General features: G+C 39.6%; 2 protein-coding genes across 2 annotated transcripts; one reads left to right on the top strand and one right to left on the bottom strand.

Annotated features, from left to right (window-relative positions):
- Positions 1–137: 137 nt before the first annotated feature.
- POLR2K (RNA polymerase II, I and III subunit K) lies at positions 138–2,376 on the bottom strand. Its single transcript, XM_081116762.1, has 4 exons — positions 2,293–2,376; positions 1,604–1,673; positions 995–1,087; positions 138–341 (listed from the first exon to the last, which is right to left on the bottom strand). The coding sequence occupies exons 2-4, from the start codon at positions 1,662–1,664 to the stop codon at positions 319–321; spliced, it is 177 nt and encodes a 58-aa protein (XP_080972888.1). The 5' UTR covers positions 1,665–1,673; positions 2,293–2,376; the 3' UTR covers positions 138–318.
- A 2,467-nt stretch (positions 2,377–4,843) lies between these two features.
- FBXO43 (F-box protein 43) lies at positions 4,844–17,174 on the top strand. Its single transcript, XM_081116327.1, is given in 6 exon segments — positions 4,844–5,658; positions 7,427–7,430; positions 7,432–8,913; positions 11,816–11,918; positions 16,163–16,366; positions 16,464–17,174. Coding segments are annotated over 6 exon segments (2,124 nt in total). The 5' UTR covers positions 4,844–5,576; the 3' UTR covers positions 16,713–17,174.
- The last annotated feature ends 352 nt before the right edge of the window (positions 17,175–17,526 follow it).

The following is a 17,526-nucleotide window of genomic DNA, read 5'->3' as shown; positions in this document are numbered from 1 at the left end:
AGAGAGCCCCAGAGAACTTTATTTTAAACAAGGACCCCAATAACTCTAGGTTTTAATTAAAAGTGTGGTTTGGGGAAGCAGTTTTAACCTTCATCATGTCAGATGACGTATACAATAAAATTATATCACATATCATGTAATTGAACAAAAAATAATTTATTTATATAAACTATTAATATATACCTAAATACATTATTGTTTTTAAGCTGAAACTGTGTTTATAGTTGCATTAATAAAGATAAGTACACTAATCAAAAGCTATACAACATTAACAGCAAATCCAAATGTGAACAAAGATATTCTTCTGAATTCCATGTTTCATCGAGCATCAAAAACCACCACTGTATTAAACTGAGTTAAGGACAAAAAGTATTTAAAAGTTATATAAAAGACTTAATACTTCCAAGTCACTTTCTCTTTACAATAAGCTAGCTTGTTATTTAATCTAAAATGAACAAAAGTATGGAATTCATCATTATGACAACTAGAAATAAATTTTTTTTAAAAACCATTTCAGTTTTTATTAGCTGTTTTTCCATGATACAAAAGACTAATGCACCAAAAAACACTTTAGCAATGTTATAGGTGATAACTTACTGATTTTAAAAATATTGTCAGTTATTATACAATTTCTTCAGTCTTTCAACTAATTTGGAAGCCTCACTTTTTCACTTGGTAGCATACATACATAATGCTTGTATTTCTCCTTTTATAATTTAGTTTATCCATAAACTCAGGGTCACGAATGAGTAGTTAAATATAGAATCCCTGAAAATTAGACTTATGAGAACCAAAATCAAGTAGTATTAAGATTATATAGTATACGACTATATAATGGCATACTGGTCCATGAAAATGCTGAACATGTATTTTTGTTGTAAGTAATCCAAAAGTTACTACCATTTTTACCAGAAATTAGTCTTTGACTATCGACCTAAGCATTATTCTTAACTTCCCCCTCCCTCTTATTAAGAAAGCATAGTTAAAAGGATACATCTTTTGGTCCTTTTCTTGTACATTATTCTGTATCCACATTCTCTGCATCTGATTGGATCCCTGGATTTTATTTCATTTTCTGTGTGACATTCTAGAAAAGAAAATACATTAATTATCTAAAAGGGAAATATTACAGATAAGCGAATTATCTGAACAATACTTTTCATCCAAATCACTAAAATACACTCTACCTCAAGGCTATGTTTTTATTACCAACATGTATTTTTTTTGTTAATCCTCACTGGAGGATATTTTTTCCCCATTGATTTTTAGAGGGGAAGGGAGGAAGAAAGGAAGGGTGAACAGAGAGAGAGGGAGAGAAGAGGGAGAGAAACATGGATGCCCCCGGAATCCAATCTGAGACCCTTTGGCCGCAGGCAACGCTCTAACCGCTGAGCCACACCAGCCAGGGCTTATTACCAATATATTAAGAGGGAAAGAACAGAGTTTGGGCAAGCACTTTTTCTGGAGAGAAAATTAAATCTTGAGAGCATTTTTATGGTTGCTAAAGTGTTCTGCTTTATAACTTTAAAGATGAGTGACTCATTTAAGCCAAATAATTTTAAAAACTGAAAGAAAATAGTCTTTATGTAAGTGCTACTCTTACCTCCACAGATATATATCATCGGCTGCTGCTTTGGGGGCTGGACGTCCTTTTGGGTGTCCATTGTTAGTCCCTGAAACCAGATTGAAATACTGAGTATCACAAATCCAAACACCCTCATTTTTCTCAGGGAAAGCTAAAAGGTTTTCAATTCCTAATCTGTACTTTTTCAAACACTATGCATAGGCCTAAAGGACGAAATAAACAACAAAACCCCCCACAACATATGGCGCACTTACCCCCCAAACTGGACACGATAATAAAAACTTCACACGTTACTTCATTTATACCTGTTACTTTATTATAACCTTTGCAACAACCCTAGGAAGTATTACTTACTCTTATTTTACAGATGAAGAAACCCGAGCCGGGAGAAATTAATACGCGCAGGATTATGAGCAGGCAGAGGAATTCAAAACTGACTGCAAAGCTCGCGTTCTCAGCACAAAAGTTCCATTTCTCCAAACTTTAGCAGGAGATAGCCAAAAAAATGATCTCTCTCAACAGGGAAACATGCGACCCGAAGATATGGGAAAAATAATGAAATAACTCCCAATAGGTAAACAACTAAGCTGAAAGAAACCAGGCAATGGGCTAACAGCATCGACTCTATTCCCAGCCTCTCCCAACTCAAACCCCACACCGGACCTTTAATCCCCGAGTGTCTTTCCAGTTTCGGCCTAAATACCCACCGCAAAATTGCAACCAGGCAATCTCCGGACTTCCGTAGCACCCACTAACTCCTCAACGCTGAGACTCCAAAAGGCTATGGCGCTTCGAGGTGGCGCAGCCAACTTCCGTCACAGTCAACTTCCGGCGCTAGCCTGTGACGCAAGCGGAGTCTCCGCCCTCCTCCCTTCAGGCCTTGGGCGGGGCCGAGGTACCCGGATGGAGCGGTGGCGGAAAAGCCGGGGTTTTTTGCCTGCTGTGCTGCGGACAGGAATTCCTGTTTCGCCCTCAGCTGTTTCCATTTTTCAGGAACACAAAGCACATTTACAGTTCCTCGAAGTTTCACGAGGTTTGTCTTTCTGGTTAATGAAGACGGTGGAAAGGAACACGTCTCCCCGGGGTCAGAGGGTTGGAGAGAAACCGAAATGGCAGGTGCCCGCGGGATCCCAGGCGAACCGTTCCTCCGGGAGCGCAGAAGATCGTCTCCATCGCTGGTTTTGACGTAGAAAAGCACTTCTCAGTTTACGTGTTTCAGATCATTTGATGTCTGTGCTGGGGCAGTGCAACAGCCGCCCCCTCTCCGTCACATAATTTTGTTTTCGCCTTTTGGCCCTTTCTCAGACCCCTGCCTTCCCTCCCACCCTTTCCTTTTCTCGTTTTCCCGCAAAGCCTGGCCCGAGGGCAGCGACATCAGTCACTCCCACTTCAGCGAGGGGATGGGGTGGCGGCCGCTGTCCCTCGGGCCCGTGTATTCCTCCCCGGAGCAAAAACCCACCTGCCCGGTACCGGTGTTTTCTCAAAGACTGACATTTCAGTTGGGTTTACAACGTTTACATTTGTTGGATTCTTTCACAGCAGGTATTTTACTTAGGAGAAAATGCAGTTACTAAAATTTATTTCAAAACTTAACCAGTTGTTAGTAACATTTAATTAGCCGGAGAAGCAGGTTTCTTCTTCCCTCGGTTCACCGCGTCTTCCGCGCAGGCCGCCCTGCTTTCCCACCTTCACCCCGCCGCGGGGGCCTTCGGCTGCACCTCTCATTCCCCGCCCCAGCCGCTCGCCCTCCACAGACCAGTTTGAGAGATTTAACTTCATCTTCCCAGTTAATTTTTAATTTTTCCAGGGAAACACAGCGGAGTTTCCTGCTTTTTCCTCCACAGGCAGGCTAAACTAGAGCATAAATATTTTGGCCATCAGCAGTCAATGTGCCTTACTCATCTTGGGATTTCCGGTACCCAGACCAGTGACTGGCACATAGTCGGAGCTTAATCATTGTCAGTGAATTTGAGTTTATGTCATATCCTGTGTATATCTGTACTTCTAACCCAAAAAGGGCCATTATGTTTGTAGCCTGCTTTTTGGACTTATCTCTGGAAACATTTTTAAGTGAATATTCCCCTACATTATTTTTACTTTTTTAACTGCAATATTTAAAAATATATATATATATCTTTATTGATTTCATAGAGAGGAAAGGAGAGGGAGAGAGAAACATCAATGATGAGAGTCATTGATCGGCTGCCTCCTGTCCTGCCTCCCCCCCCCCCCCATGGAGCCCACAGCCCGGCATGTGTCCTGACCAGGAATCAGCTGCCATCTCCTGGATCATAGGTCGATGCTCAACCACTGAGCCACGCCCGGCCGGGCTGCAATAGGGTTTTATTTTTGCTTTATATCTATCACAGTATTTGAGACCTAAAGAAATCCATTTTCTCTTCAAATTTGGACCTGTGTATATCGTTTCTCTGGACTCAGCACACTCGGCGCCAGGGTTTCCTAACCTACCTCTGCTCTGAAATCAAGCTATGTTGTCTACCCGGGGGCCCTGAGAACATAGAAAATAGCCACAGTTTATGGTTCTTGGAAAACTAAAAGCAAATGAATTTGGAAAGAAAAGCCAGTGAGAAAAAAACGGTTCGATTCACCTTTGCAGGGGGTCTGCAGCTGGAAACCCAAGCTGCTTTTGAGGGACATCTGGATTGTCTTGGTTCACTGGGTCCCCTGCTTTATTTTAATCCTTACCTGAGGATATTTTTTTCCCCATTGCTTTTCTGAGAGAGTGCAAGGGAGAGAGAGAGAGAGAAACATCAATGTGAGAGAGACGCATGGATTGCTCGCCTCCTGCACGCGCGGCCCGGCCGGGGACTGAGCTTGCAACGAACCCAGACGGCCTGGGCCAGAGTCCAACCCCGGACGCTCAGTCCGCGGGCCGCGCTCTGGGCGCTGAGCCGAAGCGCTAGGGCCCCTACATGGCTTCCAGGGGCACCCGCCGCGGGACCTACGCGCCTTTCTGTAGAATGCTCCCCACAGTGAGAGTGAGGAGGGTAAGAGCCTCTCAGGTTGGGAGGCCCTGGCCGTGCTTGGGGGGGTAGGGGGGGATGGCAGGGAGGGCGGAGAAGACGAGACCCCTCGGGCGAAGGCTGCGGCGGGGCCTGCGGGGCGCACGGCAGCTGGTGGGGGCGCTTCCGGGCCGGAGGAAGGGGCGGGGCTGGCGGGCGGAAGGGGCGGGGCGGTTACTGGGGCGGGGCTGGCAGGGCGGTTACTGGGGGCGGGGCGGTTGCTCCCGGCGGGCAGTTCAAACTGCAGGAGGGAAGGGCGGCGGCCCCACGCGAACTTGGCGTGGGGGTTGCCATAGCGGATCTCCCCGGGGGCGAGGCCGTGGCTCCTCCCAGGTGCACTCGGCGGAGCTGCTTCTCTCCCTCCCGCCGGTCGGTCCCGGCGCCCCGCCCAGCCCCGCGGCCCCGTCGGTGCGGGGTCCCTTGGTTCTCCGTGGGTGGCAGCGGGGCCCAGGTGTGGGGGTAGCGGGCCTTTGGGCGGCCCCGGCCCCGCGCCCCACTTTGCTTTCCAGGTGTTGGGACTAGAGAGGCTCCTCGAAGCCGCGCCCTTCACTCGCTCGGCTCCAGGTGACAGCCGCCCACCCTCGGCCCGTCGCGGGCTCTCGGGCGCGGAGCCCTGGCCGCCGCCGAGCCGCCGCTGCGGGCCTGGCCCTGGGAGGGTCGGGGGGACGCGGCGGCGAGACCGTTACCCACCCTCCCCCGCGCGCGGGCGGCTCCGGGGGGCGACACTGCGTCTCCAGAAGCCCGAGTTCGGGAGCTTTCCTCAGTCCTAACACTAGCTGTGAAGGTGCCTGTTGTCTGGAAAAGCTGAGGGAAATTCAGCGGGATTTAGGCCTTTTCAAGTGTTAGAAATAATCCCCGCAACGGGTACGTTCCGTCCCCTCAAATGTTAGCAGGCTCCGCGCTGCCTACTGCACGTTTCAGTTAACTGTTCGCACTGAACTTTTCTCTTTAAGTGGTATTTCTCCGACATGGATTTTAAACGCAAAGTGAGATTTTCTTGCTTGGAAACCTGCATAACTTTGACATCTGAGAGCTCAAGGTTGACTCCTGGTAAGATTTTCCACTTTAACAGATGAAGGGGATTTGGTTTTAATATAGCTAAGTAATAAGTATTTCTTTATCCGATTTGACAAGTGCTTTAAAAATTTATTTGTTTGTCTATTTATTAATTAAGAGTACTGTAGAGATAATTGTTCTCAACCTGTTATCAGGAGCCTGGTGTTAAAAACTGAATATTCGGGAGGCTGGTTTGATTCATCAGAGAACTGCTGAGTCAATAAAAGTAAGTCGGTGGGCATTCCATCCATGGTTTGGCATGAATACTTTTAAATAATTTAAAAATTAGCTTTGAAGAGCCACGTTTTGTTCCAGACCAATGTCTTAGGGTAGTGGAAAGATGAACATGTTGATAACAGAGGCAGCACGTTTGAGGCAACTTCAAACGTGTACGCGGACAGGAGAAAATTAGCAAGTGTTGCTTGTGTGTCTGTAGCAAGCAGCCTGTGGTTTTTAGCGGAGAGGATGATCCCTGCATCCCCACTTGGTTTCTAACAATTTCCCTCTGTTTCCCAAAGTCTAGCTCGGTGAGACACCTAGTGGTGAAGCAGTGGAGCCGTTACATTTGTTTTAACTTTTTTAAAAGGATTCCTTGACCTAATTTTGCCAAATGACATGAGTGAAAACTTACTTAATAGAATGATTCTCAGAGAGGGGGAAACATTCGTGGTTGGAGGTGATTTTTTTTTTTTTTTTTTAAATATGGAACACTTCACGAATTTGTGTGCCATCCTTGGCGGGGAGCCATGCTAATCTTATCTGTATCCGTCCAATTTTAGTATATGTGCTGCCAAGTGAGCACTGGAGGTGAAAGTTTAAAACACATTCTATCTTATTAATATATTGAAAACAAAAATTGTTTTAAAATATAGTACAAATTATGGAATGCAAAAGTTGATAGCTGGTAAGCATGTGCAGAAGATAGCAGTGATTCCCAGGATCTAAGGGAATCTAGGTCAGACGGAAGTGTGGGAAATTTACCAGAAAGGAATATAGGTTGAGAAGCACTTAGATACTTTGCCCAGTAATGATGCTCTTCTAATAATCATTATAAAGAAACCATTTCATTTTGTGGTTAGAGTAGCAATTAAAAAACACACACACACAAAACTTCATGCATTCAAATATTTAACTGATATAACTTAGGCATAAATGTCTTTCCCATGATAGCCAAAATATATCTTCCCAAGATCTTTTAATAGAGAAAAATCATATTTGGTCTGGAGAAAACTTCGAAAGATTGACAGTTGTCTCAGTATCCTCTGAATAATCTGGAGAAATATCAGAAACAATAACTGTTTTACCTTCCTTTGAGTTAAGATTTACTTTGAGTTTCTAAAAAGAAGGAATGTGATGATGATACTGTTGAAAAAATTAAGGAGTAAAGTATTTGTTAGTGTCATTCCTTACAAATATAATTACTGAGTCACATTTCTTCTTTAAGTAATTTACTTGAATTCTTTATTTGGAATTTCAAAAACATTATAAAGGGTGGGTTTCCCACAAGTAGTTGTATTTTAGTGCTGTCAAAATTATAATAAAATAATGTAAAAATGATGCTGCCAGATTTTTTCTCCTCAAGTATAGTTCAAGAAAACATTTGTGCATGATGCTTAGACTGTGCTTAGTCAAGCAAAAAAGTAACTTTTTATTGTCATAAAATTTCTGTTATTATCTGTACTCATCACAAGTAGTATATTTTGGTGTAAGCTCTCAGGCTACTCATTTCAAAGGAAGAATAAAATTTGTTTTCACGTTTTAGAAACACATTTTGAAGATGTCAGAAAGGCATTCAGGCCAGGTTGGAACTGGAGCAGGAAATGAGATGGACACTCCTACTGTCAATTTCAAGTACTCCAGCTTCAGAGATTTTTGTTCTACATCTTCATTTCAAGATAGTGGCTACAGTGAGTTGTTAAAATCTTGCAGCTTTGATAATACAGATAAAGACTTTTTTGGAAAGGAGGAAAAAGGCCCAGCATTAAATTATGAACATTCTGAAACTTCAAGTCTAGGCTTAACACATCATTTAGAGACCCCTAAGCAAAAAAAGAGATTTGTCTTCCCTAGGAAAGAAATGAACAAAACCCCAGAACTTTGGGAAACTCCTAAACTCAATGGAAAAAGATGTTTACGGCGCAGAAGGCTGGATATGTCTTTCTCTCCTCTAAAGCGAGGCTTTGAATCACAAAATAGTTCTATAGAAAGTAGTATAAGCCGAGTTCTCAACTTTGAAAAAAATATTCCGAGCAGTGCTTCAGGTTTTCCAAGGCAAAATAATTTTAGTGCTTTAATTAGTAGTACTTTGAAAACAGAAGAGGCAACTTCAAGCAGTCAAAAACTGAGACTTAATTTTTCTCAACAGACGACTTCTACAGTTGATGACTCCAAAGATGACTGTAGCCTGTTTGAAGTTGAATGCATATCTCCAATTCAGGGCAATAATTTTAAAGACTCTCTCACCCATGACTTTAGTGATAGTAGTCTTTGTGTTAGTGATGAGAACACATGTCCTGAACTTCTGGGCTCCTCTGGTAGTGGAACAACTTGTGAAACAGATGAGGACATATTTGTGACTCCAGTAAATAACCTTGTTGCAAACATTAAATTTAAGGTAAATCAAAGGCTTTTTCCTTCAACTGAAGTGAGAGGCAATATTTCAACACCTGAAGACAGTGGTTTTAACTCACTTTGCCTGGATAGATCAGAAGAGTCCCCCTCTGACCAGGAGAGTTTTTTTCAAGAACTACCTCAGAAACGTAAGGGGACTCTCAAAGCGGGGGCCACCGTAAGAAGGTCAAGGCGTCTTGGAAGGTTGAGAAGACTGTCCACCCTCCGGGAGCAAGGCTCACAGTCTGAGACGGAGGAGGAAAGCCACAGCATCCACTCTGACTCGGAAACAACCCCAGCAGCTGCTTCAGACTTCTCAGAGAGCCAGCCCGGCAGTGACAGTCAGAGTGGGGACTTGATTTTGGGCTTTACAGATTTATCCAACACCCCAGCCTTGCAATTAGTGCATGAGCTCTTCATGAAAAACAGAAGGAAAAGATTCCAGCAAAAGGGGGCACTCGAATTCTTAGAAGAAAGAGATGAGGGGAAAATAGCTGTGCTGCAGTGTGTGCTTGCAGGACTGATTGGCAAGAAAATGGGCATAGAAAAACTGGACATCTTAACCGAATTGAAATACAGAAATTTAAAGCATATTCTTGCAGTTGTTTTAGATTCCTTGACTGCAGAAAGCCTATGCAGGTAAGAAAAAAAAAAAAAATTTCTGAAATAAAACAGACTTTTATCAATTTTTAAATTAATTATTATTTAAATCTAAAGATTAAAAAAAAAATTTTTTTTAAATCCTCACCCGAGGATATTTTTTCCATTGCTTTTCAGAGAGAGTGAGAGAGAAACTTCGATGTCAGAGAGACACATTGATTGGTTGCCTCCTGCAGGGGATCGAGCCTGCAACAGAAACATTGGCCCTTGGCCAGAATCAAACCTGGGAACTTTCAGTCCCTGGCCCAATGCTCTAACCACTGAGCTAAACTGGCTAGGGCTTTTACCACTTTTTTTAAAGTTGGAAAGCTTTTCTATGAGTAGTCCTGTTTTTTATTTGTTTTGTCATCTCTATCTGGTTGTCTTACACCTTATCAAAGGTGGTTTAGTAAACTTCCTGATAGAGCTCACTAGTACAGTTTCTTCTGTTTAAAAGCCTGCTTTAGAAGTGACAATATAGTCCTCTTTGGAATAAAGTTCATGTCCCTGTCATTTGGAAGGAGAATTTATAAAAGTTGTACTTCAGATTTTCAAAATGGTAAGCTTTATTCCACAAAAGTTATTTAACGATTTATTTAATAGTTCACATCCTGTTGTCAAATTGCAAATTGTAGTCAAGTTATGGTACTTGGTCAGAAATAATGTAAAGCATTATGGCAACTGAGAAATGGCAATATACAAAGGATAGCATTTAGTTATTTAAGTTCTAGAATCCAAAAACAATGGTTAGCTTTTATTTTAGGGTTTGGTCTTTCCAGAGACCAAGGGAATATAGATTATTTCATTTTAATTGCTAACACAGCAGTGGAAATTAATGACTTTTGGGAATTTCAAGGAATTAGAAATTGAAGAATTTGTAATCCCAGAGATTTCAGTGTTACAGAACTAAAGAGAAACTAAGACATTTAGGAGTATTAAGGGTGGGAACTAGGGTTACTAAGACTAAAGTGAGACTCTGTTCATACCGGCAATTTTGGGGAGTCACAGGGCTAAAAGAAGACAAAACCCTTAGGAATGCCATAACTAGGAAGGAAGGAAGCCATGTGGAACAGGATTTCTGCAAGGTCATGGTTGGGGGAGGACACGCAGGAGAGTTAAGTGAACCTCTTTTTCCATAGGGATACGCCAAGAATCCTTGCTGTTTTATGGCCACACAACTTCTATTAGAGCCCTTCTCCCCCTTTCTCCCATAAATTACTTGTAGGCAATCATAGAAAATTGTAGAATTTCATAGCTGGAAGTCTGAGATATCTAGTCCAATCCTATATTTTGAAGATGAGAAAACAGCTCTAGAGAAGTTAAGTGATTGGTTAATAGTCATTCAAGGAGATAAGAATAGATGCAGATCTACAACTGAGTCCTCTGATTTCTAATCTAGAATTTTTCCACAAACTTATTAAGGTGTAAAGCCTTTGTGAATAGACTTGATCAGGAATGTACTTGGTTTAACCCAAGCAGGATAGTAAACAGATTACTGCACTTATATGTGTACACCTTGTAAAAATGTTCAAATGAGATAATTTGTTTAAAAAGTAAGAGATGGCTGAGATATAGGAATTTTATTTTTACATGCTGGAGTATTTGGATACCGACCAGTTAAAATAAAAACTTAGGTGATGCTTTAGGGTGCTCATTTGTGAGAGTAGTTGATATTCACTCATATTTCAATAATTACCTCTCCTGCCCAGCCCTCCAAATTTATAGTATTTGCGCTGCAGAATGCATGTATAATGTTTGCAGTGTTCATTCTTGGTAATATGAGATTATAGTTAGTTGAAATATATAGTTCATTTCTTCCCAATTAATGGGTGACTTTCTCCCTGTTCCTTTTCATCAGTCTGCTATAAGATACATGTACCAGTTTGGGGAGAGGCAATGGCAACTGAAGCAGCCATGGTAGCTGGAAGAATAGTAGTATTGACAACTCCAGTATTAACCTGGGGCCTCTTTAATATGTGACTTTGTTTTTTAATTGTCTTTGAGTGATTAGAGTAATAAAAAGATCAGATTAACAGCTGTAGGATTACCTTTTCTTTAAAAATTAGTATAGTCAAAGTTATTAATAAATAAGCAATCACTGGACATAATTTTTTTCTTTAGGTACTTCATTCTCTTAAACTTTGATTTATAAGATATAAACTTTGTAGTGCTACCCATAATAATATTTATTATTTGATACATAGTACTTCCAATGAAGGATTGATTGTTATGTTTCATTAAAATGATAGATTTGTTAAATACATTTATAGGAGAAATTAATTTTTAAAAATCCCCACAAAACTCTTATACTGTAGATGACCATCATTTGCTGCAAGTCATGTTCCAAATTTTCAATCTTAATATCACATTTGAAGTTAAATCCTCTTAATTAGTCTCCGGTGGACTCATATTAGCTTTTTGTAAAACTGTGTTTTTTCTTTAACCATTTATAAGATGATAATCTATCAACATAATGCTGGCATATACTTAATAGGATTTCTTTCATACGGTGAAACAATATGAAACTGATACAGATTGTCATATATATATTTAAATATCTCTTTATTGATTTCAGAGAGAGAGAGGGAGAGAGAGAGAGAGAAACATCATTGATAAGAGAGTCATTGATCAGCTGCCTCCTGCACGCCCCCCACTGAGGACTGGGCCCGAAACCTGGGCACATGCCCTGACCGGGAATCAAACCTCAGTCTCCTGGATCATAGATCGATGCTCAACCATTTAGCCACGCCAGCCAGGCAGGTTGTCATATTTTTAATGTAAATTTTTAGGTTTAAATTTACTGTCCAAAATCTTTAAAAAGTTTTTCTTATTAATTGCCATGTTCAGAAAATGTTAATCTTGTGGGATATATGCTATATAAGGACTGACTTTTTTGTTACAGCGTTTGGAAAGTGAGCAGAAATTGGCGTCAAATTATTGTTCAAGATAAAAAAGCAAATCAGAGGAGGAAATTTTATATAACACGACTGAAAACAGATGCTGAGGTAATGTATCTACTACTTTTCTAAAACGGATTCTAAAATATAAACATCTGTTAATCCCATATTGGTTTTCCTGTCTTCTACCCTGTTCATTTTAGCAAACATTCGCTCTAAACTCTTGACTTTTCCAAACTCCATTTCCTTCTGGACTGTAAGTAGAGTAGACTACCTGGCATCAAGAACATCTCATTGGGTTTTGTAGTTAAGTGTATGTGCTGTTAGCAGTATTTGAATACCAGTGATATGCTGAAACCTATTCACAATTAGATATTCTTATAGCATTTTTTCAGTCTTTTTATTGGATATTATGTGCCAGTTACTTAGATTACAATGATGAACATTTCTGACATTGTTGCTGCTCTCTCGGAGCTCATGCCTTGTGGGTGATATAGGTAGGGGAGGCTAGAGTTAGTTCTATTGGAAGATTTAAAGGGAGTGTTCGATACTTGAGGATCAGGAGAAGGCTTTTCAGAAAAAGTGCATCTCAGCTGAGACCTGAATGATCAGTTAGCAGATAGCCAGGTGAAAACAGAGTAGTGTTTCAGCAGAGGGAATAACATATGAAGGCCTGGAGGTGAGTGAGCATGGCAGACTACGACTGGTAAAGCATCATAAACTTGTACTCCCTTGAAGATCTGAGTTCCAGCTTTAAAGTTACAAAAAAAGTCCTACTTGCTGTGATAGGCATCTGATGACTCTGGCACCCATATTTCTTTTATGTTCGACTTTTAGATCTTTCTGAGACCTTAATACCAAAAGAAACTGAGAGTTCATCCCTTTATTCTTGTCATAATAGAAAGTACTTAATAACATATTAAAGGAAATTTCCAATTTGATTAAATGTAATAATTGAGATGGACCATGGCATAAAACAAATAAGAACATCCAGATGCAGATTGGTGGGTTTCTCATTACAATGAAATATTAGGGACTGCTGTTAACTAAAACATTGACTTTTTATTTTACTTTGAAGAAAAGTTTTACTGTCTCGCTTGTAATGAGTTGTCTTACAACTCATTCACAGCTCCTGGCACCTTATGCTATAGCCGCTGGCTTTGGGAGCTTATAATAGTGAAGATATTTATTGCTTTCCTAATGTATCTTTTTAGGGTGCTGCCCTACATGCTAACAACAGACTTAAAATACAATTTTTTAAGCCAGCCCCTATTAATATTAAACTTTAAGCCCCAAGTACTCCTTATATCTTATAAGGAAGAAACCTGTGGTTGTGTTTGGCAACCTTTTAGGTAATTCTAAATAAAATATTCTTTCTTTATAGCCTAGCCACCACTTTTTTAAGACTTGATTTCTTAAAGGACTATACTTTTTCCCTTACTTGAACTCTTTTTCCTTATTTTGGTTTGCTTTTAAAAAATTTTATCAAAGTAAAAGAAATACATGGTTAAAGTCAAATTGGACAATGAGGCTTATAACAACACATCCTCCTGCCCTATGCCTTCCCACTCTTGGTTCTTGCCATGTCAAGGCAATCACTTTCAACTCTTTAGTTGTTCCTTCTGATATTTACATCCACATTTCTAAGTAGAATGCCTTTACTGCTATTTTTGGGCATTTTTTTTACAAAGATTGTCTGTTCTCTAACCTCTCACCACTACTAGCACTGCCTCTCTACCCACCTCTCTCTGAATGCCTTTCTCCCTTTTTCCTATCTTAATGAATTTAACCACATCATTTGGAAGTGAATCAGAATTAGGTGCTGACATTGTGAAGACTGTTGAGATTACTATGACTTTTTGACAGTTGTAATATGCAGTACACTATGATTAGATTTCTCTCTTATATAACTTTTTTTTTCCAGAGTTAATAATTGCCCAGTTTTTCTTTTTTGCTTAGTGTTTCTCTATACAGGTCCCTGATTCATCTCCTATTATCCACCAGAACTGGAAACCTCTCTGTAAGTCCAAACATATCAGGTATTCTACCTATTCCTTCTCTTCCTCAAACATCCTTTCTGATGTCCTTTGCCCTCTTATTCTAATGTGGACTGGTTGCTTTCTACCCAAACTGCCCTAATGTATCATTAACCAAAGCAAAAATTATGAAACAAAGTTGTTAGATGGTTTTTCTCACACTTGTATAGCGTCACTAAAAGCTCCTTATGTGTGCAAATTATAAAGCACAGACCAGCTACGTGTAATAGGATCTCAATTTTATGTTTGCTTTGCAGCAGTGAGAATGCACATTACAGTTGGAATACTACACCTGTTCCATTGCATTTCTAAATTTCCTGTATTTTGCACTGTTTTCTTATAATCATGGAAATGAACCATAAGGTGACTTTACTCTCACATTTAAATGTTTTCTGGTAACATGTTGATGACTGTTTCAGAAAATTTTGGTGTTCACAAACATGTGCCTTTCTTATCTGCTTTGCCTTGTATTGTTCAGAGATAGTTGCACACATTTTAAGCTCCAGAACAGGGATTGGACTGTTTAATTCACTTGGCACGTTAGGCATTCCACAAATATTTGTTAAATGAATGAATATTTCTTCTGTGGCTGAAATTTGCTTCAACAACATATCTCTATTCATTCTTTGGTGCATGTAGAATCACTCTGTTTACCAACTTCATAGAAATCCATTGAAATTTTAGTGTGCTGTTGTCATGTACTTGTGGCCTAAGCTGCAAATCATTTATACAATGTAATATAGAGATGTATTGAGTCCTTGAAAAAATTTCAACTGTATTTATTCTAATTTCTGAAAACCAATATTCATCCATTACACTTACGGATATGTTGTTAAACTATTAATCATGTAATGGATTATGACCAACTAACCTCATTTCCTATATTTATCCTACCGTAATTTCTCATGTTTTAGGTCTCCCCACTGCTAGGAGTCAATAGTGGCTAAGGGAGACTATCAAAGGAGAGGAAACACAATTATAGTTGGACACATGAGGAAATTTACCTGCAGTTCATTTTATTTTGATAATTGGTTAAGAATGCTAAGTCGCGTTTTAAAAAACTTATTTTTTTTTCCATTACCAACTTCAACAAAATAGAAGGCTGTAAGGATTACTCCTTGAAAATATTTCTTGGCTGAATTATTTTAGTGCTGTGGAAATCCAGTTCAGATAAGAGTGATTTCTTTTTCTCCTTTTAAAATATCGAAGTTGTTTAAAATTAACAGTAAAAATGAATCAAGTATTTACAAGTATTGCAAAAAATAGCCAAACAAATTGAGTCTCATAGTCTAACCAGTCCCATTATTCTTTTGATATGTGACAAAGGTAAGAGACCTTCAAATAATTTCATGATATCCCATAGCAGACTTTTAAAAGGATTCATCCCTTCTTAGACCCTGCCTTAAAACAAGTTGGCAAACTCCAGTCTATGGGCCAAATCCTGTCTACCACCGTAGAAGGGAGGGAGGGAGAGGGAGGAGGAGAGAGATAGAAACATCAATGTGCGAGAGACACATCATCTGGTTGCCTCCCAACTGGTTGCTCCTACACGCGCCCGACCAGGGGCAGGAAGCGAACCCCAGCCCAGGTACGTGCCCTAGACTGGAAATCAAACCTGCGACCCTTCAGTGATGCTCCAGCCACTGAACCACACTGGCCAGGGCCTGTCACCTGTATTTTTAAATTAAGTTTTATTGGAACTCAGCACTGCTCTTTCATTTACATATCTCTACAGCTGCTTTTGCTAAAAGGGCAGTTGAGTAGCTGCAACTATCTGGCCTGAGAAGTGTAAAATATACACAATCTCGTTCTTTTCAGAAAACTTCTACTAACCCATGCTGTGAACAGAAAAATAGCTAATCATGCAAACTTAAAGCTAACATTTATTTATTAATTTTTAAATATACATTTCAACTTTTAAATGTTAGGTAAGAGATAAAATTATTTATTTTTTTAAATCCTCCCCTGTGGATATTTTTCCATTGCTTTTCAGAGAGTGGAAGGGAGAGAGAGGGAGACATTGACATGAATTGATTGGTTGCCTCCCACAGGGGCTCAACTGGGGCCCGAGATCAAGCCTGCAACTGAGGTACGTGCCCTTAGCTGGAATTAAACCTGGGACCTTTTAGTACCAGGGCCGACACTCTAACCACTGAGCAAAACCAGTGAGGGCTAAGTTTTTTCTTAAAAGGAATGGGTTAGGGAGAAAATTCTAGTGGTGTGAAACTACATCTGATCATTTAAATACATGTGCATCAGAAAGCAGGCCTGAAACTTTTGATATTACAGTATTGACCCCTCTTATCTTTGCCACAGCGAGCTATATTAAATGTTCAGGATGCTGCCACTCGGCTTCATCTTTTAAATCGATCAGCCCTAAGATCTGTACAAGCTCAGGCTAGGACACCAAGTTCTCAGAAAGAACAAGTTTCAACATTCTCTCCTTGGGGAGAAGTTCTGACACCTATAGCAAGCTCTTCAATTTTCCACTCACACAGTAAACAGGAAGAGTATGTTAAGGTGAGTATTATGTTATTAGAAATAAATACTTAGAGTTTGAAATAAAGTGATTCTTTATATGAAACTAGAAGATTTAGTGTGTATGCTTTTACTGCAGGTTGCCAAAACACTTTTTATTGATGAAGCATTAAAACCTTGCCCGAGGTGCCAGTCCCCTGCTAAGTACCAGCCATATAAGAAAAGGGGGCTGTGTAGCCGCACAGCCTGTGGTTTTGACTTTTGTGTGTTATGTCTGTGTGCTTATCACGGGTCTGAAGAATGTGGTAGGGGAGCAGCAAATCCAAGAAGCAGAAGAGATGCTCTTCCAGGAAGTGCCGAGAGTAAGAGGAACTTAAAACGCCTCTGAAACACCTCTAAAGAAGCATTAAGTATAAAAGAAGCATTCCCCCAAGCAATGCTTAGTCTGACCTAAAATTATGGATAATTTGAAAGCATGCAAATTTTCCTATTAATGACAGATGATGATTTATTTCCTATTTTGTGTATATTATAATCCATGTCATTGAATGTTTTCTTTAAGGTGGTAAGTTTTGAAGCAATTTTACTTTACTGTGTCACTTTTATCCATTTTAATAACTTAGTGTTTTTAAATAAAGAATTTTCATTGTTATATATATGTATTTGTGTTTCATGTAATATTTAAAGATTGTGCATTTCATCACTATGTGTTGAAATGATCTTCAATCACTTTTAAAAAATAGTTTTCCAAATAATATTAAAATTTTGAACTTGAGATGGTCTTAAAGATTTGGAAAATGAGTATTTGACTGAAATGAAATATAAATGAAATAAAATGTTTTCAAAAGTTCTATTGAATTTATAATTTCAAGATTTCTCTTAATTTGGTGAGTGTCATATTTGGGCAGACTTCTGGTTAAATAAAATTTATTTAATATTGATAACTGAGAAGACATAAAAAGTAAATTATTAGACATGTATGGTTATTTGCAATGGGAATCTTAGTCAATTAATAAACCCCTATAAGTCACACATTTCATATAAGTACTTTTTAAAATTCCAAAACTGTAGTCACAGATTTCATTTGTTTATTCTAGCCTGGGTATCAATATTGTGGCAAATTTGGGCTGGTTGGCAAAGATAAGATTTTTTTAAATAAGAAAATTTATGAAATTGTTTATAAAGTACTTCTTTTCAAAACT

Source organism: Miniopterus schreibersii (assembly GCF_964146895.1).
Source record: "Miniopterus schreibersii genome assembly, chromosome: 17".
Classification (NCBI taxonomy): Eukaryota; Metazoa; Chordata; class Mammalia; order Chiroptera; family Miniopteridae; genus Miniopterus; species Miniopterus schreibersii.
This window is presented reverse-complemented; position numbering and strand designations above follow the sequence as displayed.

Bases quoted from the DNA above. Each gene is read 5' to 3' on its own strand.
- POLR2K (XM_081116762.1), bottom strand. From the start codon at position 1,664: ATGGACACCCAAAAGGACGTCCAGCCCCCAAAGCAGCAGCCGATGATA. The intron at 1,088-1,603 runs GTAAGAGTAGCA...TTTCTTTTCTAG, and splicing joins GATGATATATATCTGTGGAG to AATGTCACACAGAAAATGAA. The intron at 342-994 runs GTATCCTTTTAA...AGTTTAATACAG, and splicing joins CAAGAAAAGGACCAAAAGAT to TGGTGGTTTTTGATGCTCGA.